At 41.7% G+C, this 27086-nt stretch overlaps 1 protein-coding gene across 17 annotated transcripts in view; it reads right to left on the bottom strand.

Annotated features, from left to right (window-relative positions):
• ptprt (protein tyrosine phosphatase receptor type T) overlaps positions 1-27086 on the bottom strand; it is a 311154-nt gene that overhangs the window by 44591 nt on the left and 239477 nt on the right. For all 17 annotated transcript variants that reach the window (XM_037099888.1, XM_037099891.1, XM_037099886.1 and 14 more), the window contains 5 exons: positions 22458-22538; positions 21882-21917; positions 11486-11578; positions 10320-10429; positions 4696-4783 (listed from right to left, as the gene is read on the bottom strand). In XM_037099888.1, the coding sequence (XP_036955783.1) occupies positions 4696-4783; positions 10320-10429; positions 11486-11578; positions 21882-21917; positions 22458-22538 (408 nt within the window). The remainder of the gene's footprint in view (positions 1-4695; positions 4784-10319; positions 10430-11485; positions 11579-21881; positions 21918-22457; positions 22539-27086) is intronic.

Genomic DNA, 27086 nt, shown 5'->3' with positions numbered 1-27086 from the left:
ACACACAAAGGTGTTAAAACGATACACCTTCAAACACTTTTCTGTTCCAATGCTGTATCTCCTCATCTGGTTGGCCTGCCACACACAAGCAGCTGGGATTTGTTTAGAGTCTGACACATAGAATGAACACAAACAGAAACACTTTGGGTGTGACAGTAACACTGTCTCGTTCAATACCATGACGACTGATCAGGTAAATATATCTTTTTAAAGGGTGAATGTTGAAATAAATTTGAGTATGTGAATGTAAAGCCCCTGCCGACACACCTCTCGTCTTAACTGAATGAAAATTGTATAAAATGGTGACACGGCTGCGGTTTAACACGTCAGCGGATGAGTTTTGTAAATGTTCACATCCCAACAAGAACAATATAACATGAATATAACAAGAAAACACAAACAAACACACACACGCACACAGTATACTGTCTAGGAGTGAACATGAAGGCCAAAAACACGCATGAAAAAAAACCAAACACTTCAGTGAACACCTCTTCCTCACCTTAATTCTCCTTGATAACACACACACACATACACACACACACACACACACACACACACACACACACACAGACACACTCCTTTACACATATGCAAATGCTTGCCAATAAATTTTGTTTATTTTGAAGGTGCGCTACTGTTGAATTATAAATGACCATATGGGGAGGTTGTTCTAAGAACTGAGGGCTGAGAAGGAGAAGAAAAAAAGAGGTAGAAGAAGAAATGAAGTGGAGGAAGGAGGAGGTGAAGGGAGGAGGAAATAGAAGCAGACAGATGCCCGTAATGAGGAAACACTGCTGCGCTTTGCCTCAACCCATATCCTGTCAGAGGTAATCAGACGGGATGAATAGATGGATGGAGAAAGAAAGGAAAGGTGAGAAAGAGCGAGGAAGAGGAGAGGCATAAACACAGGGAGAGGGAGATGAGTGGGAAGAGAAGAGGAAGATTTAAAGTGAAGGCTAAAGTAGAGGTTAAAAATTCAAAGAAAGGAGAGGACAGGTGAGATGAAAAGAGATGGCACAACAAGTCATGAGAGGGAGGAAGAGGTAAGCATGAGGGAGGAGACGGATGATGCCAAAGGTAGAAAAGAAGAGGGGAGAGGTGAGAAGAGGGAGACTGTTGATGAAAATACGACTGTAATGATAAACAGTGAAGGAGGTGAAAAGGACGTAAGAAAGAAGGGGAGAAAAGTAAAAGCTTAGAGAGGGAAGCAAACAAGATGAAGTGGAGGAAAGTGAGGAGACGAGGAGAGGAGGGGAGGCGCTGAGGAGATGGGAGGACAGGAGGCTGCTAGATTAACATTTATTTAGTGTGCTGAAGGGATTTCGAACATGGCATCCACCGTTTGTGTTTGGCAGATGGCCGGAGGAAGAGTGTGTTAACACTTCAACTCAAATCAGCCATTTTCAAACTGCACCAGGGAGAGAGAGCGAGGGAGGGAAAGTACGTGTTTGCATGTGTTGGAGAACAAATAATGAAAGAGAGTCAAACGTCCTCAAAAGGACCGAAAGATCGTCACAGCTGAGGGGGTTTTTATGGTCAGATCTTGGGTGTCGGTTTAAATCTCGCATAAAGCCAAGTCGCACATTTAGCTCCCCTCGTCGTGATCTGCTGAGGCTCAATGAGAATTTGTTTGGGTTAGAGCTGCTGTCAGTGGATGGAGACCAGAATGACTTTCCAGGCGACCAGATTTAGACTTCACTCGTAAACACAGATTTCATTTGAACCTCTTCGTCTGTGAGACTCAAACATGAACCCGTCCTGCTGACACTTTTGTTTCTTCTTTTGTTTTCAAACGGGAAATCTGTGTTGGAGGTTCAAATGACATGAAATTGCTGCCTGACTTGCGATTACAACTGGTGACTGTGTCAGTTCAAAGATGGAAATTGATCCAGCATCCAGTTCATTTAGGTCTAATGCTCAGATTTTTTTTCCACACAATCAAACACTAGGAGCACCTGCTACTGAGAAGACAAGGGTTAGGTTGATCTTGCTGTTTTTTCTGTAAATTCTGATTATAAAATCTATGGTCTCGAGGAAAATGCTCGTACTGTCACATTGTTTATAGCACACAGCAGATTTTCTGACTCCACAATAGGCCGTTCCTCTGTGAATTACATTCAAGATCCAGTGCCGTCACCTTAGTAAAGGTTGTTTTTACAAAAATGTGTGAAATAAAAAGTTCTTCACCAACATTAATAACGAGGGAGTGAGAATGAAGATAAAGGTTTGTGGCAGGGGAGCAAAAAGTCCCATAAGCACCAGAGAGAATGATCCTTTTGTGAGGCACTTTGTTCTGCGATTGCTTCGAGCTTTGAAACAGAAGGCAAATCCACTGTTTTAAAAGGGGAATTAGAGTTCAACCTCATAGAAGAGAGAAAAAAAAAAAAAGACAGAGACCCTTTTACCCATATTTAAAGTTTTAGCTGCAGCCAGCCGGTCTGCCTGTCTCACCACATTTCCTTGTTCTCATAAAGACAGCGTACAAAGTCGTTTCCTCGGGGGCCTTTTAAAACATTTTCTCAAGAAAATGAGCCTTTGTACAATCACAGCAAGCAAGATGGACAGTTTCCATTACCAGGCCCTTGTAATTAAAGGATTTGTACTAATAGCAAATTTATCATAATTCCTGTTGGCTATCAAGTCCCTGACAGGCTATTTCATTTCAGCGCAATGTTTCATTTAAAAGCCTTCAGGTTGGTGCAGTGTCTCTGCCTTGACATCTCAACCTTTGTAATGAGATGTGCAGGGGTCCGTGCACGCCAACACACACATGTGAATTGCCGGCACTGGAAGCACACAGGCAAAATCATGGCACAGACATACATACGCATCTCTGAGACGTTCAATAACACTCCAACCAAACAATCTTCCTCTATTGTTCCATCCTAATAGCGGTCTGAAGTTGCCTTGCACAAGATAACAAGCACACGGACATCTACCAGAACATACAAAGACATCATTAGTGCATACAAAATCCTGGAAAACACTCGACACAGACTCTTATTCACATGTTAATTCCCACTCTAATGGCCAAACACATACACACACAGACACTTGTGCTGCACTCAGTACATGCCTCACATCATTACAGCATCCTGTCTTTGCTCCGAAATGAAGCTTCATTTTGACAAAAGTCTCTGCATAAAACAGAAGCTGCGAGCTTTGATCGTCAGGCAGGATTCAAATATAATCCCTCTGCAAACTCAAAGTTATTTTCTCCACACTAGTTTCCTTACAGAAGTTTAGGAAATAAGTTTGGTTGGACTTTGATATTATATTCTGAAAAAAAAAAGGAGATACTGTATTAAATGTGTATATGTACCTATATCTCACTTTATTTTTATCACAGTCTCACAGTCTCAGTGTCAGAGGTAGTGAGAGTTTAAAATGTCCAAGTTAATATTCGTTGCTTCCTATATATACATACATACATACATATATATATACGTATACATTCTGGTAAGTGGATTAGTTCTGACTGACTCATCAGGACCACGTTCTGCTGGCATCTGGCTGTCAGCAGGCGCTTATGTCCCACAGCAGGACGCACCCAGAGCTGGAGGGAGTCAGTCAGTGACTCCATGAAGGACACTTCAGCAGGGCAGACGGTTGCCAGCACAGAGATTTGGACCTGCGTCCTCCAGATGAAGGAAGGTGTCTTAACCCAGCGCACCTCGCCTCTCAGCATGTTTAATTAAATAAATGTTGGACCTTGACTATTTCTCGCCTCGATAATCAGTACATTTAATTCGTAAGGACAAACAAGCTCTTTCTTTAATACCAGTGCCAATGCGATACCTGAGTTTTTAAACCAATGAAAAAAGAAGAACTAAACAAAATTACACATCTGACCAAGTATTAAGGACAAACTTTGGGTACTTAAAAGTTTTAAGCCCAACACAATTAAGCCCTCCCCGTTTATCTAGCATATTCACGCCTACAGGCGGGGTGTCCTGATTTTTGGGATAGCAGGAAAACTTTGAAAACATTCTGCTGTTTCAGTGTTTTATGATCCTTTTCTTTATAACAATATAAAACATAACTTGTTGATGTCTTGGTTGCTAACTAACTAGCTAGCTAATGTTGCATTTTTATTGACAACTACTGAGGATTTATGAGGGTCTTGCAAGGGCGTGCCATTTCATAGGTGGAGATGTCGTCCACTAATCTTGGTAACTGTTCTGGGAGGCAACGACCACTCGAAAATGAGAGGTAGGGGTAAAAATTGGCAAGGGGATAGAGCCTTTTATACCCAATGCTCAAGATACATTTCGATCAGGATCTAAAAAGTATCTATATACCGTATCTCAGCTATATCATCTAACAGACTGGTTAGCTATTTGAGGTTTATTCAAAATATCAGAATTATGATTTTACCTTACTAAATGGTCAACTAGAGAAAAAAAAGCCATGAGAATAGAAATACAACTTATCAACTCCACTGACTGTCAGTCAAAACAAAATCAAGCAAATTATCTCACATTAATCATTTGAAACCAAACTGGCATGAATCAAAACCATACCGAACCAAACCAGGCTGAGCTGAACCACATCAGACTTCGCTAAATCCGTTACTGAGCTAAATGAAATCAGTACCACAATCAATTTCAGCAAAAAAACAAAACAAAACAAAACAAAACTACTGCGGGAGTTTCTTTTAGAGGCCCCCATCTATGTCACTGCAGTACTCACAAGCGATGATGTTGCCATAGCGATTCTTGTTGCGGTTCTCGTCCTTCTTGGCGGTTTCCCAGGGTGCCGTCTGTCCTTCTGCCAGGGCCTGAACACACACGTACACGTGCACACACACACACAAAAAAATCACTTTTAATACTGAGGTATGAACACAGAGAAATATGCATGCACATATGGCCTGATGCCCAGAGCCTGTACACTGACACATGGGCAGGCAGAAGTTAAAACAGTACTAACATGAATATTAATGAAAAGACAATCAACCGACAGTTGAACAGACCACACTCTTTACCACTCAGGGCACTGAGGGGAAAAAAAACGGCTGGAACTCGGCGTTCTCAGAAGATGGCAAAGCTCGCAGGCGGGTCATCTGTGACTCAACTTTCAAAACTAAAATAACCGACCATACCCGAGCACGCGGTCTCCAATTCATATTCATGAAGCAAAAATATATATGGAGCTGACTTAGACAAATCCCTTTTTATAGTCATTCTTATAATGCATTACTTTCTGCATTACAAGTAGCAGGGGGTTAAATGACAAATTATACACTCAAATTATGAGAAATTGTGCAATAAAAATTGAACAATTGCTCATAATTGTATTAAATTGGTCTCACTGTCAGAGGTAGTGAGAATGTGCAGTGACCTGTCTGTCTGAAAATGACACTTCAATATAATTTTAGCGCTCAAAACAACTTCTGAAATGTTAAGAATGTTGATAAAGTAAATATCTAACTGCAATTTTCAAAATAAATAATATAAATAAATAATAGTGGAACTACAAGTCACTTAGCTAAGTCCTAGGTCCACCTCTCTTCTACAGCTACGGAACATTTCGTTTTGCTCCCTTTGTTGTTAGTTTCCTTGGTAATTTTCTCTAAAAGAAAGTCTATAAAAGCATTGGGGCTGGTTGGCCAAAATGTTAAACCTTTCATCTAGAAGTTATGGCAAGAAATACTCTAATGGCAGGAAACCCAGATCTACTATCAGTCCCCACTCGGGCCAGGTAACTGCTTTCAGCCAGCTTAGAGTGAAAACATAACCCCTTTCCAAAGTTGTTGGCAGAAATAATGCATCTGAATTCCCACGCTAAATTAAAAAGCAACCGACAGCATGGAGCAATCTGACAATCGATTGAAAAAAAAAAAGACAGAAAGAGAAAAAATGAAAAAGTGCAGGTACAGAAGCTGGGGAGAAGACGTAACTGTTCCATTGGTTTGGTCTGAAAGACAATTTTCTGTCAGTTCTTCGTTGGTGGAGAGAAGACAGATTGTTCTGTCTCCCTGCTGTGATGCTGGCCCGTGTGACAGGCCTTACAAACATAGCAAGGACACAGTGGCATGACTGTCTGTTCGTGTGTGTGGACATGCATGCAACTTCCTCCTCTTCCATCTCTTCTTCATTATCACTATTATTGTTATTCTTATTTTTATCATGAGACAAACGTGAGTGAGAGAGAGCTCACTACATGTGTACGTCTACATACACGCATGCATTCATACATAACACAAAAAAGTGTGTGAGTGTGTCTCAGATCTCTCTCTTGTGCTAAGCAACCAAACCCCAAATCTCAAAGGTCGCCATATGGACCCTTAACTATTATAACAAACTGGAAGAGGTCACATGTGCACGCCTACACACACACACACACACACACACACATTCTTTCTCCCTATAGGGTCCTTTCAGAGTCCATTAAGGGCTTAAGAATCCCAGACAACAGCTTTCAATTTCAGACAGTGATATGACCTACATACACACACACACACACACACATGCACGCAAACACACACACACACACACACACACACACACACACACACACACACACACACACACACACACACACACACACACACACAATTCCATACAAATGCACTGTGACAGAAACAGACACCTTAACTTATCGCCCAGTCAAGCAGAAAATGGATTCTTTTAAAGTGGCATATGGCCTTGAGAGGGAGTGTGTGTGTATGTGTGTCTGTGTGCGTGTGTGTGTGTTCATGAGTCTGTTTGTTTGTGTATGTGTGTGTACTGTATGTGTGTGTTTTCTCCATCGCATATATTCATTTGTGAAAACTAGGCTGAAAATTGTGTTTTGGGATATTTTTTTTTTTTTAGGTAGGAGGCGTCTGTAGGAGGGTTATGCATGTATGGAAGTGTGTGTGTGTGTGTGTGTGTGTGTGTGTGTGTGTGTGTGCACATTTACATAAGGTGTGGGTTGGTTGCCCTTTTTTCAACCTGCAAAAATAAGACACTCTTAATCAAACTCCTCTCATCTGATATCTGTTGCTTTTTGAGATTATGAAATATTCTATATAAAAACCTACAGCAGGGTGGGTGGACGGGGGATGAGAAACACACACACACGGACACCACATACTGGTATTGATGCACATGTTGTCCAAATAACTGGGATATGAAAACTTGTTTTTAAGAGATTATATTGCATAAAAGGATTCTTAGGGACATGTGTAATTACTACATTTCCAGATAAGTTTACTGTTTCACTGCACTGATAAAGAAAGTTATTGTTTAACATTTCTGCCGTAAGTGTTCGACAGCCGCATTTGAAGAATCACTGCAATTAATGTGTCTATATCAGCTGATACGCTGAATCAGACGTTTCCCCGTAAGACTAGAACACTTATTATGCTGTTCAAACCTTCAAACCTTTATTTTTAACTATATTGATCTCTGATGTGTGATGCCACATCACGGCTACAGGCCACCAGTGCACCAATCACATTGCTGTTCATGAGTTGTAGCAAAGGTGACCTTTTAAGTTTTGAATATCTTAACTTCATCGTTATATGCCATGAGATATTTGACAATTTCTTGGGTCACACTTATTAATGTCAGTCGATGAGTAATGTCCAAAAATGTGTTGTGCGAGTTCATGGTGACCTTGACCTTTGACCACTCAAATGCAGTCAGTTCATCCTCAAGTCCAGGTGGACATTTCTTCCAAATCTGAAGAAATTCCATGAGGTCACGTTCAAAAGAATGAGGTGGACAGATGGACAACCCGAAAACATAGTGCCTCAGCTAAAGGCACAAGCGGAGGCGTAAAAACTCAAGGTATGAATGTGGTCGGAATACTGCAGCTATTTTACTTTACCTGAGTATACTTAAACTCTCAGAAGTCAAACAAATGCTGACATTGGATTATCTCATATCTCTATTTTATTCTTGCAAAAATCCATCAGATGTGGTTATCAAACACTTTTGGCAAAGTTATGTTACAGATCCAGATGCATGTGGATACTAATCTCTAAAAACAGATTTCATGTCAGACAACATATACAGCAATACTGATATATCTGATAGGCCAATACTGCAGGATAACAATCAACAACAATTCATGGAGTCACAGTCATACAGTTTATATGAAATAATTGACATGATCTGGATGCACCATCTTCTTCAGTGTTTCAGATGTTAGGATGTAAATAGGGATGAGTGTTAACCAGACCGACCGACCGCTCTTCAAACAGAATACTCCCCTTTAAAGCAAAAGGTGTAATCCCAGTGGGGCGCGGCACGGCGACAGCGTGGCTGCTGTCAGTGTAAGTGGGGTTAATGGGCTTCAACACTGGAGGTCACACCACACACGGACGAGAAGACACCATATGGGATGGGGTGGTAGACACACACACGCTCACTCGCTCACACACTCACACAAAATGCTGATTGACACAAGTTCACAAACAATCACAGAGGCATCGCATGCTAACGTGACTGGGAAAAAAAAAACAAAAAAAAACAGGCTTCTATTTCTAGACAGGTACACAAACACAGGTTTAAGATAGAGCTTGAGAATAAATACACTGTATTATGTGTTTGTTATTATGTCCAATGCATGTCTTTCTCCATTAGCTGGTAGTGACAGCTGACAGCTACTAATAAAGCTCTTTTTTTCTCTCACATACACACACACACACACCCACCCAAGAGAATAAATCACATTTGCTCTCCCCTGAAACGTATCAGTGGGTATAAACCAAAATGACAGGAAGTAAATGAAAATATAACATACGGCATCACGAAGGGACAATTTTCAACACGCATGCAGAGCTGGTAATAGAAAATATTCATTCTTGAGATAGAAAGAAGCTGACGCTCCCCTCGTGTCTTCTTAAAGATTCATTTTAGGCAGCAGAGACAAAGCAAATGAAGGAAGAATAAAGTGAAGACAGGAAGGACGGAGGGTTCGGTACAGGGATGGATGAAAGAAAGCGAGAAATGAGGATTTGGTAGGAAAATGATCCCATGGTAGAGCGCTCATGACAAAGAATGATTGTAAAAATGTCTTTCTGTGATAAACGGTGCTCTAAACAAACAGTCAGCCAACCAAGGGAGAGAAAGATGAAGTAAAGAAATCAAGGGCTTCGGTGAAAAGAGAAAAGAGGGGGTGCCAGACAAATACAGGAGGACTGAAAAAAGGAGATGTGTGGAATGGGATGCACAGGAGGTAAATAGAAACAGGAAAAGACAGAGAAAGTAAGACAATAAGATTGGAAGAGGGTTTAAGCAGAGCAAAGAAAGAGAGAGCAAAGAGTAGTGGGGGAGCAGAAGGAGGAAGAGGACAAAGAAAATGACAAGCACAAACTTGTAAGAAAAGATATCAAACTGATGGTATCAGTGAAAGAAACCAAGAAACAAACAAAACAAAGTAAGAGGAGAACAGAGAGTAAAGGACAGAAAGTTTGTTTTAGCGTCGGCCTGTTTGTTTTGTCACCATCAATATTAAGGAGGTAAAGTCTTCATAATTGATAAGAGACGTCTTTCCTCTTTAAACCAAATCCAATCGCACAAATTCTTTTATTCACACACACACACACACACACACACACACACACACACACTGCACAACTGGGACTGGGACAAGAGACAAGGTAAGGAAACATGGATGCCACACTTGCAGAATAAAGGAATCTAATTACAACGCAATCCCGCCGACGATGCAAACATTATTTATTTATTCTAAGTAATATAATGAATCTTAAACAGAAATCTAACACGATGTGCTCCACGAGGACACTCAAACATTACTCTGCATGAAGAGCTAAATTCTTCCAGCTTTTCATTCTTAAATATGTATCACACAAACGCCACTTTAATGCAAATGAGTATCTCATCTCTTAACAGTCAAGGGCAAAGTCAGATTTGCTCTGTTTGCTGTAACAATCGTTTTTTTTTTTTTTTTTTTTTTTTTTTTTTTAATGGTGGTGAAATTAAAATAAATTTCCAGACAAAACTGCTTCTGAGTTTTTCATAACTGTGCAGTGAATCTGCTAACTTCTGCTCAGGGTCATGGGGGCAGCTGAGGCAGATCTCATTTTGCACCTAACAAGACATGATGCCAGTCCAGCTCCGGGCGTTGCAATACCCGAACACTTTTACTGTCAAGACACACATCTCTGCCTGACTCTGCACGTAGATTTATACATCGTGGGGTCACTCAGACATTTTATTATACGTATAATCTCAGTGCTGTAGCTGCAGACCTTTGAACCTCTTACTAATGGCTGCTTGTAATGTTGTCAAACTAAAGATTGATGCCTCTTTTACTGTTGTTCTCATTAGAAGCCTATTTGTGTGTGTTTGTGTATTTACCTCATATTCCTCCTTGAAACCATAGCCCTGTCCACATTTCATCTGGGTGATGTGCTGAAGGAGGTCGGCGACTCGAATAGCTGGCTGAAACTGTCCTGCCTGGAACTGACCTGCAGGTACACAGACATTTTACAGAGAAAGAGACGGAAAGACATGAATATGTAAACAAGAGGGTAGACGCAATAAGTATGTGGGAGGGAGAGTGGGTGGATAGATGGCAGGAGGGATGGCTGAAATTATTCTAATCAGACTTCATGCGGTGAGTGTTGAACCGCTGCTAAACCATAAACTGGTTAACTAATATTGCAAAGTACATTTATAAATGACTACATGAGTAATTGAAAAAGCTTCTGACAACACACTTTATTGGCTTAAGTAGTAAAATAACTGACTCTGTAAGTTAATTGCTGTGTGTCTTCATTACTAACCATATCCATGTGTTTGATTATTTCATCATCAGACTGGTTCACAGATTCTGTGCTGTGCAGGAAATAACTGTTTGAGGCGACAAACCTTCGGTGTAATCAAGCTGTGCTGTGAACCCTGGTGTTATTACAGTTTGGGAAATCAGAAACAAACTGGGAGAAGTTCTGACCTCTGCAGCTTAAAATACAAGCTTCAAGACTCTGGGAAGTCCCACCTGGCTGCTTTCGTTTTAATTAATGTCATGATAATAGCTTGAGCACTTGAAAACACAGCTGTGCAGCAAGAGCTAAACACTTGGTACGTTCTCCCATCCAAGTTGTGATGAGGTGAACTGCTTTCAGCTGACACTTTTCTAAATGAGAAAACAACTTCAGTTCTGTGTTTGATGTCTTCACTGTGAGGTCAGATCAACTCGCTGCTAGGCTAACTGAGCTAATCTACATGACTGACTCATTTACTGGCCAACTGATAACGTAACTGAAGAACTTACTGACCCTGGTATCCACCTAAACAATGGTGACTAAATGAACTCAAATTAACTAAACCAAATTAACCTCCATCTCACAAACTAACTGTCAATGAATTAGCTTTCTAACAAAATAATTGACTGACCATATACATAGCTGACCGACTAACTACCCAACTAGCAAACCGAAACTTAGTTAATGAGCTAACCACATGCCGGACTGACTCATCATTCAACAACTAAGTGTCTAACTTCCTAAGTTGTGTGCACATACCGCTCTGGTAGGAGAGCTCCACGGACTCACAGCCTCCGTAGGGAAAACTCTGCAGGGTCAGAGAGGGTTGGGCGAGCGACGGCTGGCTACTGTCTGTAAATGGAGCGAAAGAGAGAGAGACAGAGAAAGAGAATGTTACCATGACAACGTACCACTCCTCCATGCCAACCCCTAATTCACCCCCACACGCACACACAGTGCATGACGTGCACTGTATCGACACACTCCAGGTGACAGAAGATTGGCCCGCTGATGACAAGCGGTGAGCTAAACGAGTCACTTAATGCCCCGAGCTCTGATTGGTGGGCACGGCATTAGGACAGTTAATTAGAATATCTCTCCTCCAATTAAGGAATGGGACAGATTGATTGGTGAGTGCATGTGCTCTGTTAGTCAGGGCAGATGGAGGGATAGACGGAGGTTTCTGGGGACACGGGGACTGGTGAAGGAATGTCACATGTCAAGAACAAGAACGCCAGAGGAGCATGACATAAGGAAAGTCTTTTAAGTCAAGTTTTTGAGGTTTTTATGAAGGAAGCTTGCAAAAAAAGGTGATGGCAATACACAGGTGCTGCATCCATTCAGCGTAGGAAAGAACGAAGAGGAAGGTCCATGTATTATTACCTATTTTTGGGCTTTATTAGATCTATTTCTATTACTTATCTTCTCAGTAATTGCGCATCATCTTGAAATCAAGTAAAACTCTCTGTTGGGCAAATCCAGAATGTGATGTGCTTACAAAAACAGGTGCGTATACACATACTGACTGAGAGAAAGATGGGAATTCACAGCAAATGTTAAAGAAGGAGATAAATTAAGAAAAAGAGCAGCAAAAGAATGTGGGGGGGAAAGTGGGAAGAAAACTCTTTGAGCTTATATCATTTGACAGTTGTGAAATCTGAAAGCTTTCAATCTTCTCATTGTGGTGTTAATAAGTAAAATGCCATTATGTTTGGCGCTGTGGTGGAATTGCTTCTGACAGCCAGCCAGGCACTGTGGACTCTGAAGTGAGAGTGTGTATATGAGCGTCTCAGAAGGAAAAGGGCTTGTAATATAAAACCGCCTGACTCTATGTTTTCTTAATGGAGCTATTTGCATGTTAATGATGGCTGTGGATTCATTAGTGGCCTAAAGTGGCTTCTCCATAAGCCAATCTAAACACTGGCTTCCCTAAACGAATGAAGAATGAGCGGGCCACATGGGTCACTCTGCAGCGCCTACTTGGGCGGGTGTGAGTGTGTGTTTGACTATGTCTGTTGTGTGTGTGTGTGTGTGTGTGTGGTCAAGAGAAAGGAAGACGGGATGTGAAAAAAAAATGGCAAAGAGATCTAATTGGTGTTACGCTTTGTGATTAAAAATAGCTGACAACTCCTGTTGTGTGAGAGGAACTGATGAAAGAGTAAAAGACCAAATGAGAAGATGTGTGATGAAAGGAGGGGAGTGGTTGACAAGAGAGAGAACAGATGGGAACAAATGGAGGCTGAAAGAAGACGGTGACAGCGGGGAGGAAGAAGAGGCAGAGTCGAGAGAGGGTACAGTGAGATGAAGGAGGACAGTTTAGAGGAGAGGTGGACGGGAGACAGGTGAGGGGGAAAGGTGAAAGAAAGACAGGAGGAGAGAGTTTAGGGTGGGAAGGAGAGATGAAGAGAGGTCAGGACAAACACAAACTATCTGCTCACTGAAGCAGAACCGGGTCGCTCTCCTCCTTCACACAGCATCTCCAAAACAGTTCAGTTAAGAACTTCATCCTATCACATAAATCATTCTAAACCCATTTTCATCTTCTCCTTCGCTCCCCTGTCTCCTATTACTAACTGGGATTGTAAAATACATTTTAGAAGAAGTAAAACTGCCACCTGGAGTCAATCCAGGAAGTGGGACCCCCCTTATACTGCAGAGATCACGAGGTGGAGATCAGGGTGGATGTGTGTGTGCTGACAAAAGACCGGCTGCATGCCTACACTGACTTTAACCAAGAATATTAACAATCTTTACACAAGCTTAACCAAGAAAGATCCAAAACCCTAAAAACATTATGATACAGTTGCCAAGAGCCAATATTGTAGGGGAACAATGTAAATAATGACAGAAAACATCTACATTACATTTTCTGGATTGGCATAATTAATGATTTCCTACATATTTGCAGATGCCAATTTGGCCAATATGAACAGAATATTAAGTAGAACGGGCTGAGTTGTATTGTTTCTATAACTTGTTCCTTTGCTCGGTTGATGTTGTTCCTCTAAAAAGGGGCACAGGCTGCTTTACAGTCCAACTGAGCTGAAGCTGCTTGTCTGTAAACTCGCCTGTTGTTCCCTGACCTCCCAAAAGCATTTTTCAAACTCACTGACATTTTCAAATATATGAATACCAGCGGGAGACATTGTGCCTTTGCTCGCCTTTCCTGACCTCTTTTTCTTTTTACATCCCCTCTCCTCCCTCTGTTCCCAATTTTTAATTGCCTCGTCTCTTTCTCAGTACATTCTCTCCTCTGCTTTCTCCTTTAATTATAATTAATGAATGACGTGTTTGTACTGTATCTTGGTTTAGTTGGCTTATTTACTGGTCGCGGCACTGTGAAGGCATCATGGCACCCACACTTATACATACACACAAATAAAACATGATATGCTGGAAGAATCTTTACAAGAATCATGTAAAAAAAAAAAAAATACAGCCAACATGGTCACACAAAATGCAGGGGTGGCACACACACACACACATACGTACATACACACATATATACACAGTTATACATCCACAAGTCCCTTGTCTCTGAAACTCAGAAAAATTCCCAGGGCTCCTTGCAGCTGTCTCCAAGGTCACAGGTGTGTGTTTGGTGTGTGTTTGAATGCAAATGACTAACTTCACATGTACATGAATGTGTGTGCGAGTGCGTTCCTGCACTAAAATGAGTGGGTGCATTTGTATGCCTACCTTTCAGTGTGTGTGTGTGTGTGTGTGTGTGTGTGTGTGTGTGTGTGTGTGTGCATGTGTGTGCGTTAAGTCCCACCAAGGTCAAATATGCATTAAGCCAGGCATGAAATGGAGTCATAGCGGCAGCTCCACAACACTGACTATGATGAAGACATCTCAATGCTAATGGGGAGATTTATTGACCCCACAGTCACAAGGGTGTGTGTGTGTGTGTGTGTGTGTGTGTGTGTGTGAGCGTATGTGTGTGCGTGCATAAGGCGGAGACATATGGAGAGCACTGAGTGTGTGCAGCTAGTGTGTGTGTTCGACAGTGTAAGAGAGAGGCATTGATCGAGAGAGAGAAGAGTGTTGGGAGTTTTTGGTGTGTGTGTGTGTGTTTGTGTGTGTGTGTGTGTGTGTGCATGAGTGTGTATGAAGGCCGTTTACGCTGTCAGTGAGTGTGTATGTTAATGCAGTCCTTCATGCTTGGCAGTGTGCTATATAAAGTTCCCTCCTCCCCCCCGTGTGACTTTATTAAGACTCTGTTATGGATGACTTGGACTCAGAGTATCACGGCGTTAACTCTTCACACTTCCACACAGCCTGCGTGCTCGTCTGTCCCCCCTGTGTTTCTATATTCTACATCAGCTTAATGCATTTAAATCAAAGCCTGATGCTAAAGTTTCCCCTCAACTGTAATATTTGCCCTGTAGTGTAAAGAGCAGAAAGTTGAGTTGGTATGTATATATTGTACTTAAACGAGTATCATCCAAGTAAATTACACGCTCATTACGGCTCACACGCAGGAGTTTCCCCCAGGACACTGGGTCCCATGTGTGATCGAGTGTGGAGATTAATGTGTTTTTAAGTTATGGAACATGAGCAAGTTAATGTACGTAAATCATGTAACTGAAGTAATGTAAGTGACGTGACTGAACGCAACTGAAAGCACTTTCTGTGCTGAACCCAACCACAATGTGACCTAACCTGATTGAGGAACCATTAACATGCCGTTCACAAACTTTGTTGCATCCTGTTTCACCCTTTTACTTCCTTTTTATCTGATTGTTACGATTCTTATTCCAATAAAACACTTTCTAGTGACGGGTGTTTCAAATTATCATCTGCTAAACACTTTGATATTTTCATCAGAAAGCTTTTTTCAGTTCTTATAAAACAAAAACAAAATCATGTCTAGATATACAAAAATAACATTTAAGCAATTGATGAGAATTTAGTTCAAGATTTAATCACAGAAAAAGAATTTAATTGACAGCTGCCCACCAATTAGAAGTGAGAGTTTTCTGTAGTCCTTCCATAATTCAATACAATTCACTGAGATCATTAATACCCACAACTAGCAATTACTGTTAAATCCAGTCACACTAAAGGAATAACTTCATTACAGTAACAACATGATGTCTGCCCTCACAGAGGAAGAAGTCTTCCACAGTCTTGCTCTTATTCACTGCAGTATTCACCAGCGAACACACACCAACACACCTGCAGGAATCAGATCTGCAACACTGAAACTGAAATTGCAATCATGCTAAACTTTAAGCACTTTTAAAATACATCCATTATCACCTAAGTACTTGGATAAAAACCAGTAACAATCAAATAACCTGCATTTAGTTATTGTCAAATGAATCCACTTTGCTGTACTTTGAGGCCTCTTTTACCATCTGAGTACATTACAGAAGTACACACACATCACTCCCACAGGTGGACGTCACAACGCCAACAACTATCTGTTGTACCAGCAAAGTCTGAATTTACACGGTGCCTTAAAATGCAAATAACATTCTCTGCGAAACTTCAACATTAAAGGTTAAGAGCTGTAAACACTCACGCTGCTCTGAGATGGAAATATTAGCAGGAAGTGTTTTAAAAAAAAAATAAAAAAAAAAAAAAGCTATAAAGGTGTAAGGTATAAGTTCATCTCTCTCTTTCGCTCTCTCTTCCTCCTCCCGTCTTCTCTGAAGCACAAGGTCAAGCTCAGCTTCGTTTTATTGCCGCAGAGCCTGGCTGGTGGAATTCTCTTCGGTATGGATGAAAAATCGCTCTGATATTTGAAACACATTACAGCCTGTGGTGGAACAGTGAGCTGCTAGCATAAAAGATGGAGAATAAAAGTGCAGCTGAGCCACAGTCCAGACGAAGAGGAGGGGAGCCGGAGAAGTGGAAGGATCAATGAGAAATAAAAAAGAAATTAAAAAGATCCTTGAGCCCATCAGGGGCTGAAGGAGCTTTATTTTCAAAGTCTAACTTAACGTTATGTATGTATTGTAGCTAACTTACATATGGCAAAACTAACGCGACAGGGAGGGATAGTAGTAGAAGTTTGGTCACTGACAAGCTGCCAGTTTTGATAACTTCAGAGTGAGAACATGTGAAAAAAGGTATGAAAAGGATGAGTGAGAAAGAATAAAACTATAAAAAAGACAGAGTGAGGCAGAAACATAAATTGAGTTTGTGGGGGAAAAAAAAAAGAAGACCAGCTGTCCTTATTCATTCAACTTACATGACATGAAAACTGAATTCATATTGAGAAGCCAAAAGACACGAAAGATAGTGGAGATAAAAGTAAGCCAGAGAAAAAAAGAGCAGCAGGAGTGATCAGTGGAGGAAGAGACAGTGAGGCAGTGGAATATATATCTGGACTGCAGGTCACAGAGATCAACTGGTCTAGACAGTATCCCAGCGTTATACCTCATTTCACTTCCGTTCTCCAGACACGACGAACAAAAATACTGACACACAAAGTCCAGCCCAGAGTGTGTGTGTGTGTGTGTGTGTGTGTGTGTGTGTGTGTCCGCGTACATGCAAGGCTGTCACTTCCTTTGGAGCTTGCAGGCGGCAGAGTCGAACAAAGATATGCAAGTGTGTGTAGGTGGGAGTGTGTGTGAAAGTTACCTGCATGGTGATCTGTGAAGCCACCAAGCAGCTGCACAGCAGACAGACAAATCTGCTTCACAGTCTCTTTTTTTACAAAAAGAAATCGAGTCTTATCTCGTAAGTTAGGACCAGAGAGAGAAAGAAACTGGTGGACAGATACAAAACCTCCCCTATTTCTTTCTGCTAAGAACGGAGGATTAACTTCATATCCTCGCTGGGCAGGGAAGAAGTGTTTGCCTCCTGCTGCTCAGTATGTTGGTATGTGTGACTGCAGCATGAAGATAATTAACCAAGAATGTGAAGGATTAAAGTCACGATATGCACTGCTTTCATATAAAGAAATGTCTCTTATGCTGCTGTGGGCGCACAAATAGAACTCAACCGTAATTATTTCTTATAATCATCCAGCTTTCACACTTGCTGTTCTATACAGCCGAGGCCAGACGGAGGACGGACAGAAATATATTTACCTGTTATTTTCAGCAGACTTATAAAGCTTTACGTACATCTGATTCTGTTTTTTTAGTTCAAACAGGTCTACACTTCTGCAAACAACTTATAACTCTACATTTGTTTCATAGGCTACGCATCATATTAACATTCCCACAAATGTGTCGTAATACTTTCACATCACGTGTTTATGACCTGACAGGATGCAAAGGAGATGATGGTGGACTTTCAGGTGAGTGACCACAGCTTGAGAGACTGTTTTACAACATTTGTAAGCTTCTGGAGATTCTTAAGCTTCCAAAACATGATAATTTTTTGGTGGAAACCCAAAGTGGTTTATGTCCCTAAAACTACCCAGATCGCAGGAACGGAAGTGTCAGAACAACAACAAGTTATCATGTTTTTATCCGAACAAGTTATCTAAGTTATCTAAATTATCCATCTGGACTTTATAAAGACAGACTGGCCTCTACCTTTATAGCTCCATGGATATTTATCTGTAGCTATATATGATGACGGAAGACACCCACGAAGAGGGGAAGGACTGTTAAAAGATTGACAGACTAAGTGGCATACAGACTAAAAAAGACTTTTCAAAGGGCGAATGACTGGACACCACTAGATGTGAATACAGGCTTTGTAAGCAGGCAGCTAAGACGCGGTTGCAGCAGAGCAGAGAGGCTCAATCTTCCCTGAGCACTAAAGGTTAAAAATTACTATCTCTCAACCCTGCTCTCACCTTCAATTACCCAGCACTGCCACATTATGGCCAAACAAAATGACTACCATTAGCCATAATCACCTTACATGCAGCCTAATGCTAAGCCGAACTAGACTGGGGAAAATAATTGCCCCTCAGTCATGCTGTGGAAGAACTACTTCCAATACAAGCTGGACCATGGATAGAAATTATGGGCTCTCCACACAGGAGGCGACTCTGGACCTTCCACTTCCACTGCGCAGTAGCACAGTTGTTGCTGCAGTGTTTTCAGTGCAGTGCATCTTTAAATAGCCACCAAAAGACGCATTGAAAAAAAAAAAGGAAAATGTCACATCACCAAGCTCTGCTGGCAGGCATTCAATCTCTTTATTTCTATGCGTACTGGATTGCTGAACCTTCCTTCACTACTCTTTCCAGCATTTAGCTTTTCTGAGTTTCCACAAAAAGAGTAAATTGTTTCGTAATCTGTACATAAAATAAGAGAGTCCGCAATTGCTGATTGACTGAGTGGTCTTCTCTGAATTATCTAAATCGTCTTGGCTGTTTTAACTTGAGGAACGCGGCTCCAACTGTTCTTCCTTGGTTGCATTTCCTGTTAACGTGAAACACTGGGGGGGAGTTGCCGGTGCTGACAAGCCTCGTAAATGCAGCTATATGGTGATGGGATTCATTAAGTCTAAAAGCAAGCACATGTTTTCTCTGGAATTTATATCAGGAGGAATGAAGGGGAAGATTTTGTTGGTATGTGAAAAAACTCTACAAGTTGTCTATAAACCAGCAACATATCGAGAGAACTGGTGGTTCTGATATATTCAGTCTTGCTGCCTGAGAAAATTCTGTCTCAATCACAGCTGTTTTTTGTTATAATCCATTCTTTTTCTAATCTGCCGAGTACGAATGTTGTATTATATTGTAAGGAGAACGTGCAAGAGAAAGAAAGGGTTTCAGTTTCACACGGAGTTCTTCAATTTTCCTCTAGGTTCATGCAACGTCTTTGTATGCATCTGTTTGTATTATTGTCTTCGTGCGAATGCAGGCACCTTATTAACCACAGAAAAGCTTCTGATCCATGGAAAAAAAACAAAAAAAACACGACTTCTGCTCCACCAGCAGCGAGTGGCTGTCCTTGGCTGGGCACAAAAGGCTGACGCTCGCTTTGTGAACTGACAGAGAACGGCGTTGCGCAACCTTTTAACATACATCAGTGTCTGGGAAATTGATTTTTAGAGGAAAACGTGTTTGCACATGAAATGCACGCTACGCTGCGGTGGCTTTCCACTGATCCAGTGGATTTACGTCGCATCAATGGAAACACTGCGCTGGGCGTGTGTGTGCGTGGATTTGTGTGAGTGTGTATTTGTGTGCATACTTGTAACTTTTCGGATATGCCCTTGTCTCCTTATGCATATATTTGTATACTTTTATATGCTATACTATGTGGGTAAATGTTCGGTTCTCTATGGTCGCTTATGTATGCAGGATTTTGTGAGAGAGAGTCTGTGTGTGTGTGTGTTTGTGTGTGTATGTGTGTGTGTGTGTGTCTCTAAAATCCCATTTCCATAGCTGTGCAAACACCTGAGCTACGGAGAAGGCTATACAGCTGGTTCAAAAAGAAACACACACACACACACACACACACATGCACGCACACACGCTAAACCCCACTCTGCATTGCATACTGGATTTACCCGAGCTCCTTCTCCCTGTCTTTGATCCCTCAATCTGTATGTCTCTTTCACTGTCGTCTTAATAACTTTCTCTCTCTCTCTCTCTCTCTCCGTCTGCACCTCTCTCTCTCTCTCTCTCCGTCTGCACCTCTCTCCCGGCTCTCTCTCGCTCTCCAAGCTATTATAAAACGGCTCTCACCGGGACCATTCAGGCTCCCGGTACCATTATCCCTTTTCAAAAGCCCGAAAGGTACTGGAACGTGTCTAAATGTTGGATTCTTACTTTAAAAATTGAAATGTTTTCTATTCGTCTAATAGGGAGCTGAACTGAGCCACCCTTTGAGACCAAACGCATATCAAATGAAGAAATGGATTCGATGGGAGTGTTAAGTGTTAAAGTGCAAGAGCTGATGAAGCTTTTCAGATCAGACGGAAATTATTTTGACAGTATTCGGTTCTTGTAGTGATACTGTGTGTGCACTTTCAGTCTTTGTGCCCCAAGCTGTCAGTACATTTAACCTGTATAGATGTTCTGTTGTTGTTGGTTATCAACACTGAGGCTGTTTTGTTTTATTCTTGCAAATTCATGGGCATTTTTAGAGAGGAAACCAATAAGTGATGTTTCTTTTTCAATCAGACAGCTCGCCGGGGCACTGAACCCAAATTAGGCGAAGGAAATTTGTGTTTAGAAATGTCTGCCCACTAGAATCAGAATTTCTCTGATGATATTCAGTTCTATCCCGCTTGTCTCATTTTATATTCAACAAGCAATTTAAGTAGGATAAAAAGCATCTTAAACGTATCAGCAGTACATCTCAGATGGGATTAAAAAAGAAAACAAACTAACGCATACTGAAATATGCTTATACAGAACTGGTAAACACTGGTAAATATTCTCTCTCACTTTCTTCTTTAACTTACTTATTTTTTCTCCCTTCCTCCAGCAACTTGTCTATCCATCCCTCAGTTTCCACTCTCTTGCTAACCTAGACTCTGAATTGGTGGAAGAGTCCAAAAAGCTTTGAGAGAAAAGGGAGGTAGAGGGGTAGACATGGTGACAGGAAGAGGAGAAAAAAGAACGACCAGGTGGGATGAAGACAGGAGTGAAGAGGAGGAGGATAGATGAGAAGAGGTGTGGCAGGAAGATGACGAGGTGGCAGCTGGCTGATAAGTATTATCACATAAAACAGAAACACTCTCGTAAAGGGAGAGAGGCAGACAAATGTCACTACAGCACTTATGCTTCTACGTGTGTGTGTGTGTGTGTGTGTGTGTGTGCCTGTGCATGTGTGTGAACTAGTCTACTGGTGCAAATATGGCCTTTCTCACACACACACACACACACACACACACACACACACACACAAGCGTTGCACTTTGGCAGGGGTGAGAGCCAATCTCCTTGGCAAAGAATTGGTCAATCTGGCCAACAGAAGAGGAGGGAGGGGGGGACAATGAAGAGAAAGAGACAGAAAGAAGGTAGTGGAAAATGGTTTTGACATTTCATTTTACCCCATGTGTACACTGTGTGTTTGTGTACGTGTGTGATTGCACATGAAGTATACGGCCTTCCACGTGTGTCTGGGACTTTGTTACCTGTTCGTTAAATTTTACTTGTTTCTCAAGCATGTACACACACACACGTTAAGATACATGAAAACACACAAGCTTTAAGGAACCACTGCGTTTTCTTCTCAATGAAGCTCAAGAAGAGACTCAAGCTGAGATAGTTTTGACTCACCTATGGAAGTCGTGGCTGGAACTGGCTCTTTGGACACTGCACACGTAACGTGACACGCAAAAGAAAGCACAAAGTTTGGTCGATAAAAAACAACATGTAACAGTGAAAAGCTCAGTCTTGCACATTCACACCAAATGGTAGGGTGTCCTGATTCCCCTGGATGGACCTCCAAACTGAGATTCTTCATAGACACACTTCAAATCGTTTTTGCGATTCAGAAACAATAACACTAGCGACAGCAAGTTTTGCAGTTTTTTTCCTGCTATGTTCATGATTTGTTTTCACCTGTACAGCTTTCTAACAGAAGAGGGGTTAGCCGAGAGCTAAGGACCATTATAACAGCACTAGAAGTGCTAACATGCAATATAACAGCCACTGTGGTCTCAGTATTGGTAAAAGCATTAAGGAGCTGTAGTGGGTTTTCCTCACTGTGTAATTTACAGGGATAGTTTGTCCAGTTGCAGTTGCAGCTGCAGGCAGCTCCACAGCCTCTACAGCCATCGAATCATTGCCTAAAGCATCTTTAAAGATTATGTGTGTACATATGCGTGCATCAGTGTGTGTACAAGTGTGTACCTGAGTAGTAGGAATTCAGCAGGGATTTGCTCTGCAGTGTCTTGCTTCCCTGCACAGAGAAAGAGCAGGGAGAGGGGGAGGCTGGGGGGAGAGACAGAGGGGAGGTGAGGTGAAAGGAAGGTGAATGATAGGACATGGAAACAAGAGGAAAACAGGGGGAAAAGGATATGAAAATAGGAAGAACAAGGAGGAAAGGGGGAGATGAGGTGAAAAGTATGTGTGGGATAGGATAGGGAGGCAAGGGGGAGAGAGGAGAGAGAGAGAGACAATAACAGAGGCGAGATGAGAATAGAGGATGTGAGAGGGGAAAACAAGAGGAGGATGCAGAAGATGAGGAGGAGACGGGGGAGCAGGGGAGTAAAAGACAATAAAATGTAGAGGACAGTGGAGACAGAAAGCAAGTACGAATCAGGTGAAGGACAAGAGGGAGAAGCCAAAGGAGAGAGAGGAGGTGGGTCAGTGAACTTGTGTATAAAAAACAAAACAAAAATCAATCATCGCAGGACACAATTAACAATGAAAGCATAACAAAGGACGATCAATACTCCATATTCAACAGCACGGGAGCAATCCAATAACACTAATGGCACCATCAAAGCCACAGATATTGGATTTTGAAGCATAAAAGTGGTTCCGTCTCGATAAGCGTGCACTCAAATATGACTACTTTAAATGTTGATCAATAGAAACAGTTACATGATTTTTGTGGCTTGTATGAAGAATGGGTTTTTGCAACCGAAATGGATTTTCCCAACGGTGAACAGAGCCTGATCCAAAGTGGAGGAACAGGATGAAAAATAAGCATTTATCATCACACCGTGAAATATCAGGCTATCAACATACAGATGAAACTATAACGAGGGGTTTGATGCAATCGTCCCACCATGCGACAGTTTTCCGTGTCACCTAATGCACGTCGCTGAGCGCCTCACCTCCGTATCGTTCTCCTCTCCACTAACGGAGAGCAACGGTAGAAATGGAGTTGGCTAACGTAAACTACCAACAAGGCTTCCGGCACAACACAGGAGTTCCACTGAGCCCCTTTAAAGAAGCTGGCTGCCCTGCTACACTCAGATCCGTCGGTGTGAGTGATCAAATTGCTATCGTCAGTTGGAAAAGGCAACTGTGGGGAGAAAAGTCCACAGAACAAAATGGAAAACAGAGCAGAGCTGAGCTGATACACAGTATCATGGCTCAGAAATATGATTCACCATCCGGTCCCTCTTTAACAGTGACTGATGGCTATGCAGATACACTATCTCCCACACACACACACACACACACACACATACGCAGACTGCTAGGGGCTATTAATAAATGATATGTAGGATAGACAAAGGCGCGCACACACAGAAACACACACACACACACAATAAGATAAAACCTAGGGGGACCTCTGGCAGGCTGACTGTGACATATTATACGTTGCTTCATCCCGTTCAATAATCCACAGTAGATATCACAGCTAGCCTACACACATTTATCTGAAGGACCTACAGTTGGTGTGTGTGTGTGTGTGTTTTCACCTAAAAGGAATTGTCATTTATCTATAGGCTCTCAGCAGCCAATTAGTATTGGCCCAGAATTTTTGCATGCGTTCACGTGGCGTTCGAAGCTCCTTCACCTCCCTTCGTACTCACTAACCAGATGACATGAAACGCCTCCCCTCTTCCACCCTGTTCTTTCCGTAACTCTTTCATTCCTTCACATCCATCCTTTGATTCTTAACTCATCTCTTCAGCTTAGTTATCCAGCTATCCACTTTTGTTCTGTCACATCTGGAGTGTTTGTTCCTCAAACTCTGCTGCCACTTTGCTCTGTTTCACATTAGCAGGTCGACCAAGTTGCAATCTCGTGTAAATATGACATATAGAGTGCAGAGCGATCCACAAATATTACAAAACATTCAGCATGACGGGAGGTGTTTAAAACACATTCCAGCTGGATATTCAAAAGTGTAGATGTTGAAAAGCCTCTCCAGCTATACGTCACTCCTTGGTGTAAATACATCGCTAAGCAGTCTATGAAAGTGGCCACTTACAGCATCTTCTAGTATTGATAATAGTGGCTGATGCGACACTGAAATTACCCATCATTGTCCCTGTCACATTAAAGTGATAAGAAAGCAGCCAACATGAATAACGGCCCGTAATAGTAAGCAAAACTTTATTGTCATGGCCCTCATGCATTCAATTTCTGCAATATATATCGAGCTACACTGTTTTTAGCACTGCTTGTTCCTCTTCTGGCCATTTTCAGCAGCCAACTGCTTCACAGATACTTTACATAAAACAACCTGGGAGGTTTCGGATCAAACAAAATGTCAAAATAAATGTCAGTACGATGCCTGACACAGACCTCATCCAGCTCATTTTTGTGTAATTTCACTAATTTCTTAAAAAATGAATGTGGTGATAATTGCCTGATGTGAAAATTATCCATGTAGCAGCCCCTCACGTCTAATTCTTAATCATATTCTATTTGCTCCATTGTTTTCTGGTACAAAAGCCCAATTTCCCAACAGCGAATGATTTGAATGTTTATCTTCTCCCTCTCTCTCTGTCGTCCTCTCTGTCTTCCCCCTCTCCTCCTCTCCCTCCTCTCCTCTCCTAATACCTCCAAACACAACATATTTTCTCCTCTTCTGTGATAAAATCCCTCTCGTCTCATGCGTACAGGCACTGTATGCTAATGCGGTGCAAAAAGAATCCCAACTTTAATACAGTGAGGAGTGCACCTGCATACCATAAGAAATCTGCTTTGACAGCAATGTCCTGTGAAGATAACTGGTGACTGGGTGAGAATGCAATAACACAAAAAGGTTATTTGCTCTGCGAGGGTCCATCCACGGAAATATTATTGGGTCCCCTACCTTGCGTCAGCGTTTTTCTCTGTCTCATTAGTACTGAGCCTGGATCTGTGACTGTGTGTGTGTGTGTGTGTGTGTGTGCGCGCACTTTGCTTCTTTTTTCAAATATTCATGTGATAAGATAGACACCAACTGTGATAGAGAGACAGCAAGGGATAGACTACGCTGTGGCATCAAGTTAATAGCCATGAATCTAAAATACAAAATATCATAGCCTGTTCATAGACTCTGCACAAGCTGTCAAAATAGAGCAGCGTCCCTCTGGATTTTGTGCCCTAAGTACCAAGACATACGTACATATTTATTCATCTGACGCAGACCAAAACAGGAGGGAAGTTTGATGCCTTTTAAAAAGTCTAAACTTCACTTCACGTCTTCCCAAAATGTAATTAAAACACTCATTTAAAAGCCAAAACTTTATTTTTGGCCCCAAGCAAGGTCTAGTCAGCTCTGCCTGGGAGCCAAAAAAACAATCCAGAAGACAGTCATTTATTTTTTTCTTAAATCTGCGACACCAAACACTAACTGGGAAGAAAAGACAGGTTAATACTGAAAGTCTTAAATGGAAACTTTTTAAACCAGCTTTGTTTACCTACGATGTCAGTTTATGCAAATGAGTGAAGGTAAAACAACGATGCCAAACTTTTCTCTGGGTAACACGTTTTACATCATCTGGTGGATTGCGGGCCTGTTGTACTTCCACTGACACCAAAGTCAGATGGAAAGAGAAGAACCATCCCTCTTTCATCAAACGCCAATCAAATTGTCAAAACTAGGCAATGCTGATGAACTACAAACCAAGACTCTGATACTACACCTGCATATTTCTTCACCTATTTCCTGTCTCAAAATGGACAAGGAGCCGAAAACAAGCCCTGCCCACTCATAGCACGTCACTCACCGGCATACAGGTTGTTGCCCCTTTTCATCAGTTTTCTTTGGTCATGTAGCTCCAGTTTTAAATACTGTGTTGCATGTGAGGGCGGACTTTCCTGTTGTGAAATACCTCTTTAAAGAAAGTAAACTCTTTTTTTCCTACATGTTGCAAAACGCCCAACGGTCAAGAATATTTGACAGCAAAGTTTTTTAAAATACCACGGCTTCATCGTCCATCCGAGGGCAAGATTAAAGCGGTCCCTTTTCTAAGTGTTTTCAATGCAAAAACATTATTGTATGTCGGAATTGCAGCATGGGCAGTTAGAGGGAGAGTGCAGGCAATTATAGCAGGCATTAGCTTGCTACTTAGTCCCTCTCCAGCACCCCTGGCTTTCAATGGCCGAGCACTCCCGAAAGGCCAGCCTGACATTTTCAAGAGAAAAGTGCCCTTCTGAGAGGCCCTGTCTAATTACCCTGGACACACACACACACACACACATCATTTTACAAAGAGGTGGAAATATGCACCCACATGGCCACGCAAGCAGAATGACTCTCATAAGTTTATTACACACGGATGCATACATGAAACACCCGGTGCAATACGCACGCGAGGCATCACAGCGGAGTTTAAGGGAAGAGAGCCGAAACTGATTACAATTGCACTAAGTAAGATTGGAGGCTAGTGGAGCAGTACAACACACTGCTGATATTGGTTTAAGAGGAACATATGGAGAGTTTTATTATAAAAATGAGATGTCCACTCTTTGAGTAAATGAGTCTGACAAAATGATTAATGGCACAGAGACACAAGTATGTGTGTCTTTTCCAGTAGAGACAAGGACAAAAGAAAACTTTACCTCATGTGACAAAAGTTAACTTGC

Source organism: Acanthopagrus latus, chromosome 6, assembly GCF_904848185.1.
Source record: "Acanthopagrus latus isolate v.2019 chromosome 6, fAcaLat1.1, whole genome shotgun sequence".
NCBI classification, from domain to species: Eukaryota; Metazoa; Chordata; class Actinopteri; order Spariformes; family Sparidae; genus Acanthopagrus; species Acanthopagrus latus.
Note: the sequence above shows the minus strand (reverse complement) of the source record. Positions and strands in the feature narration are given on the sequence as shown.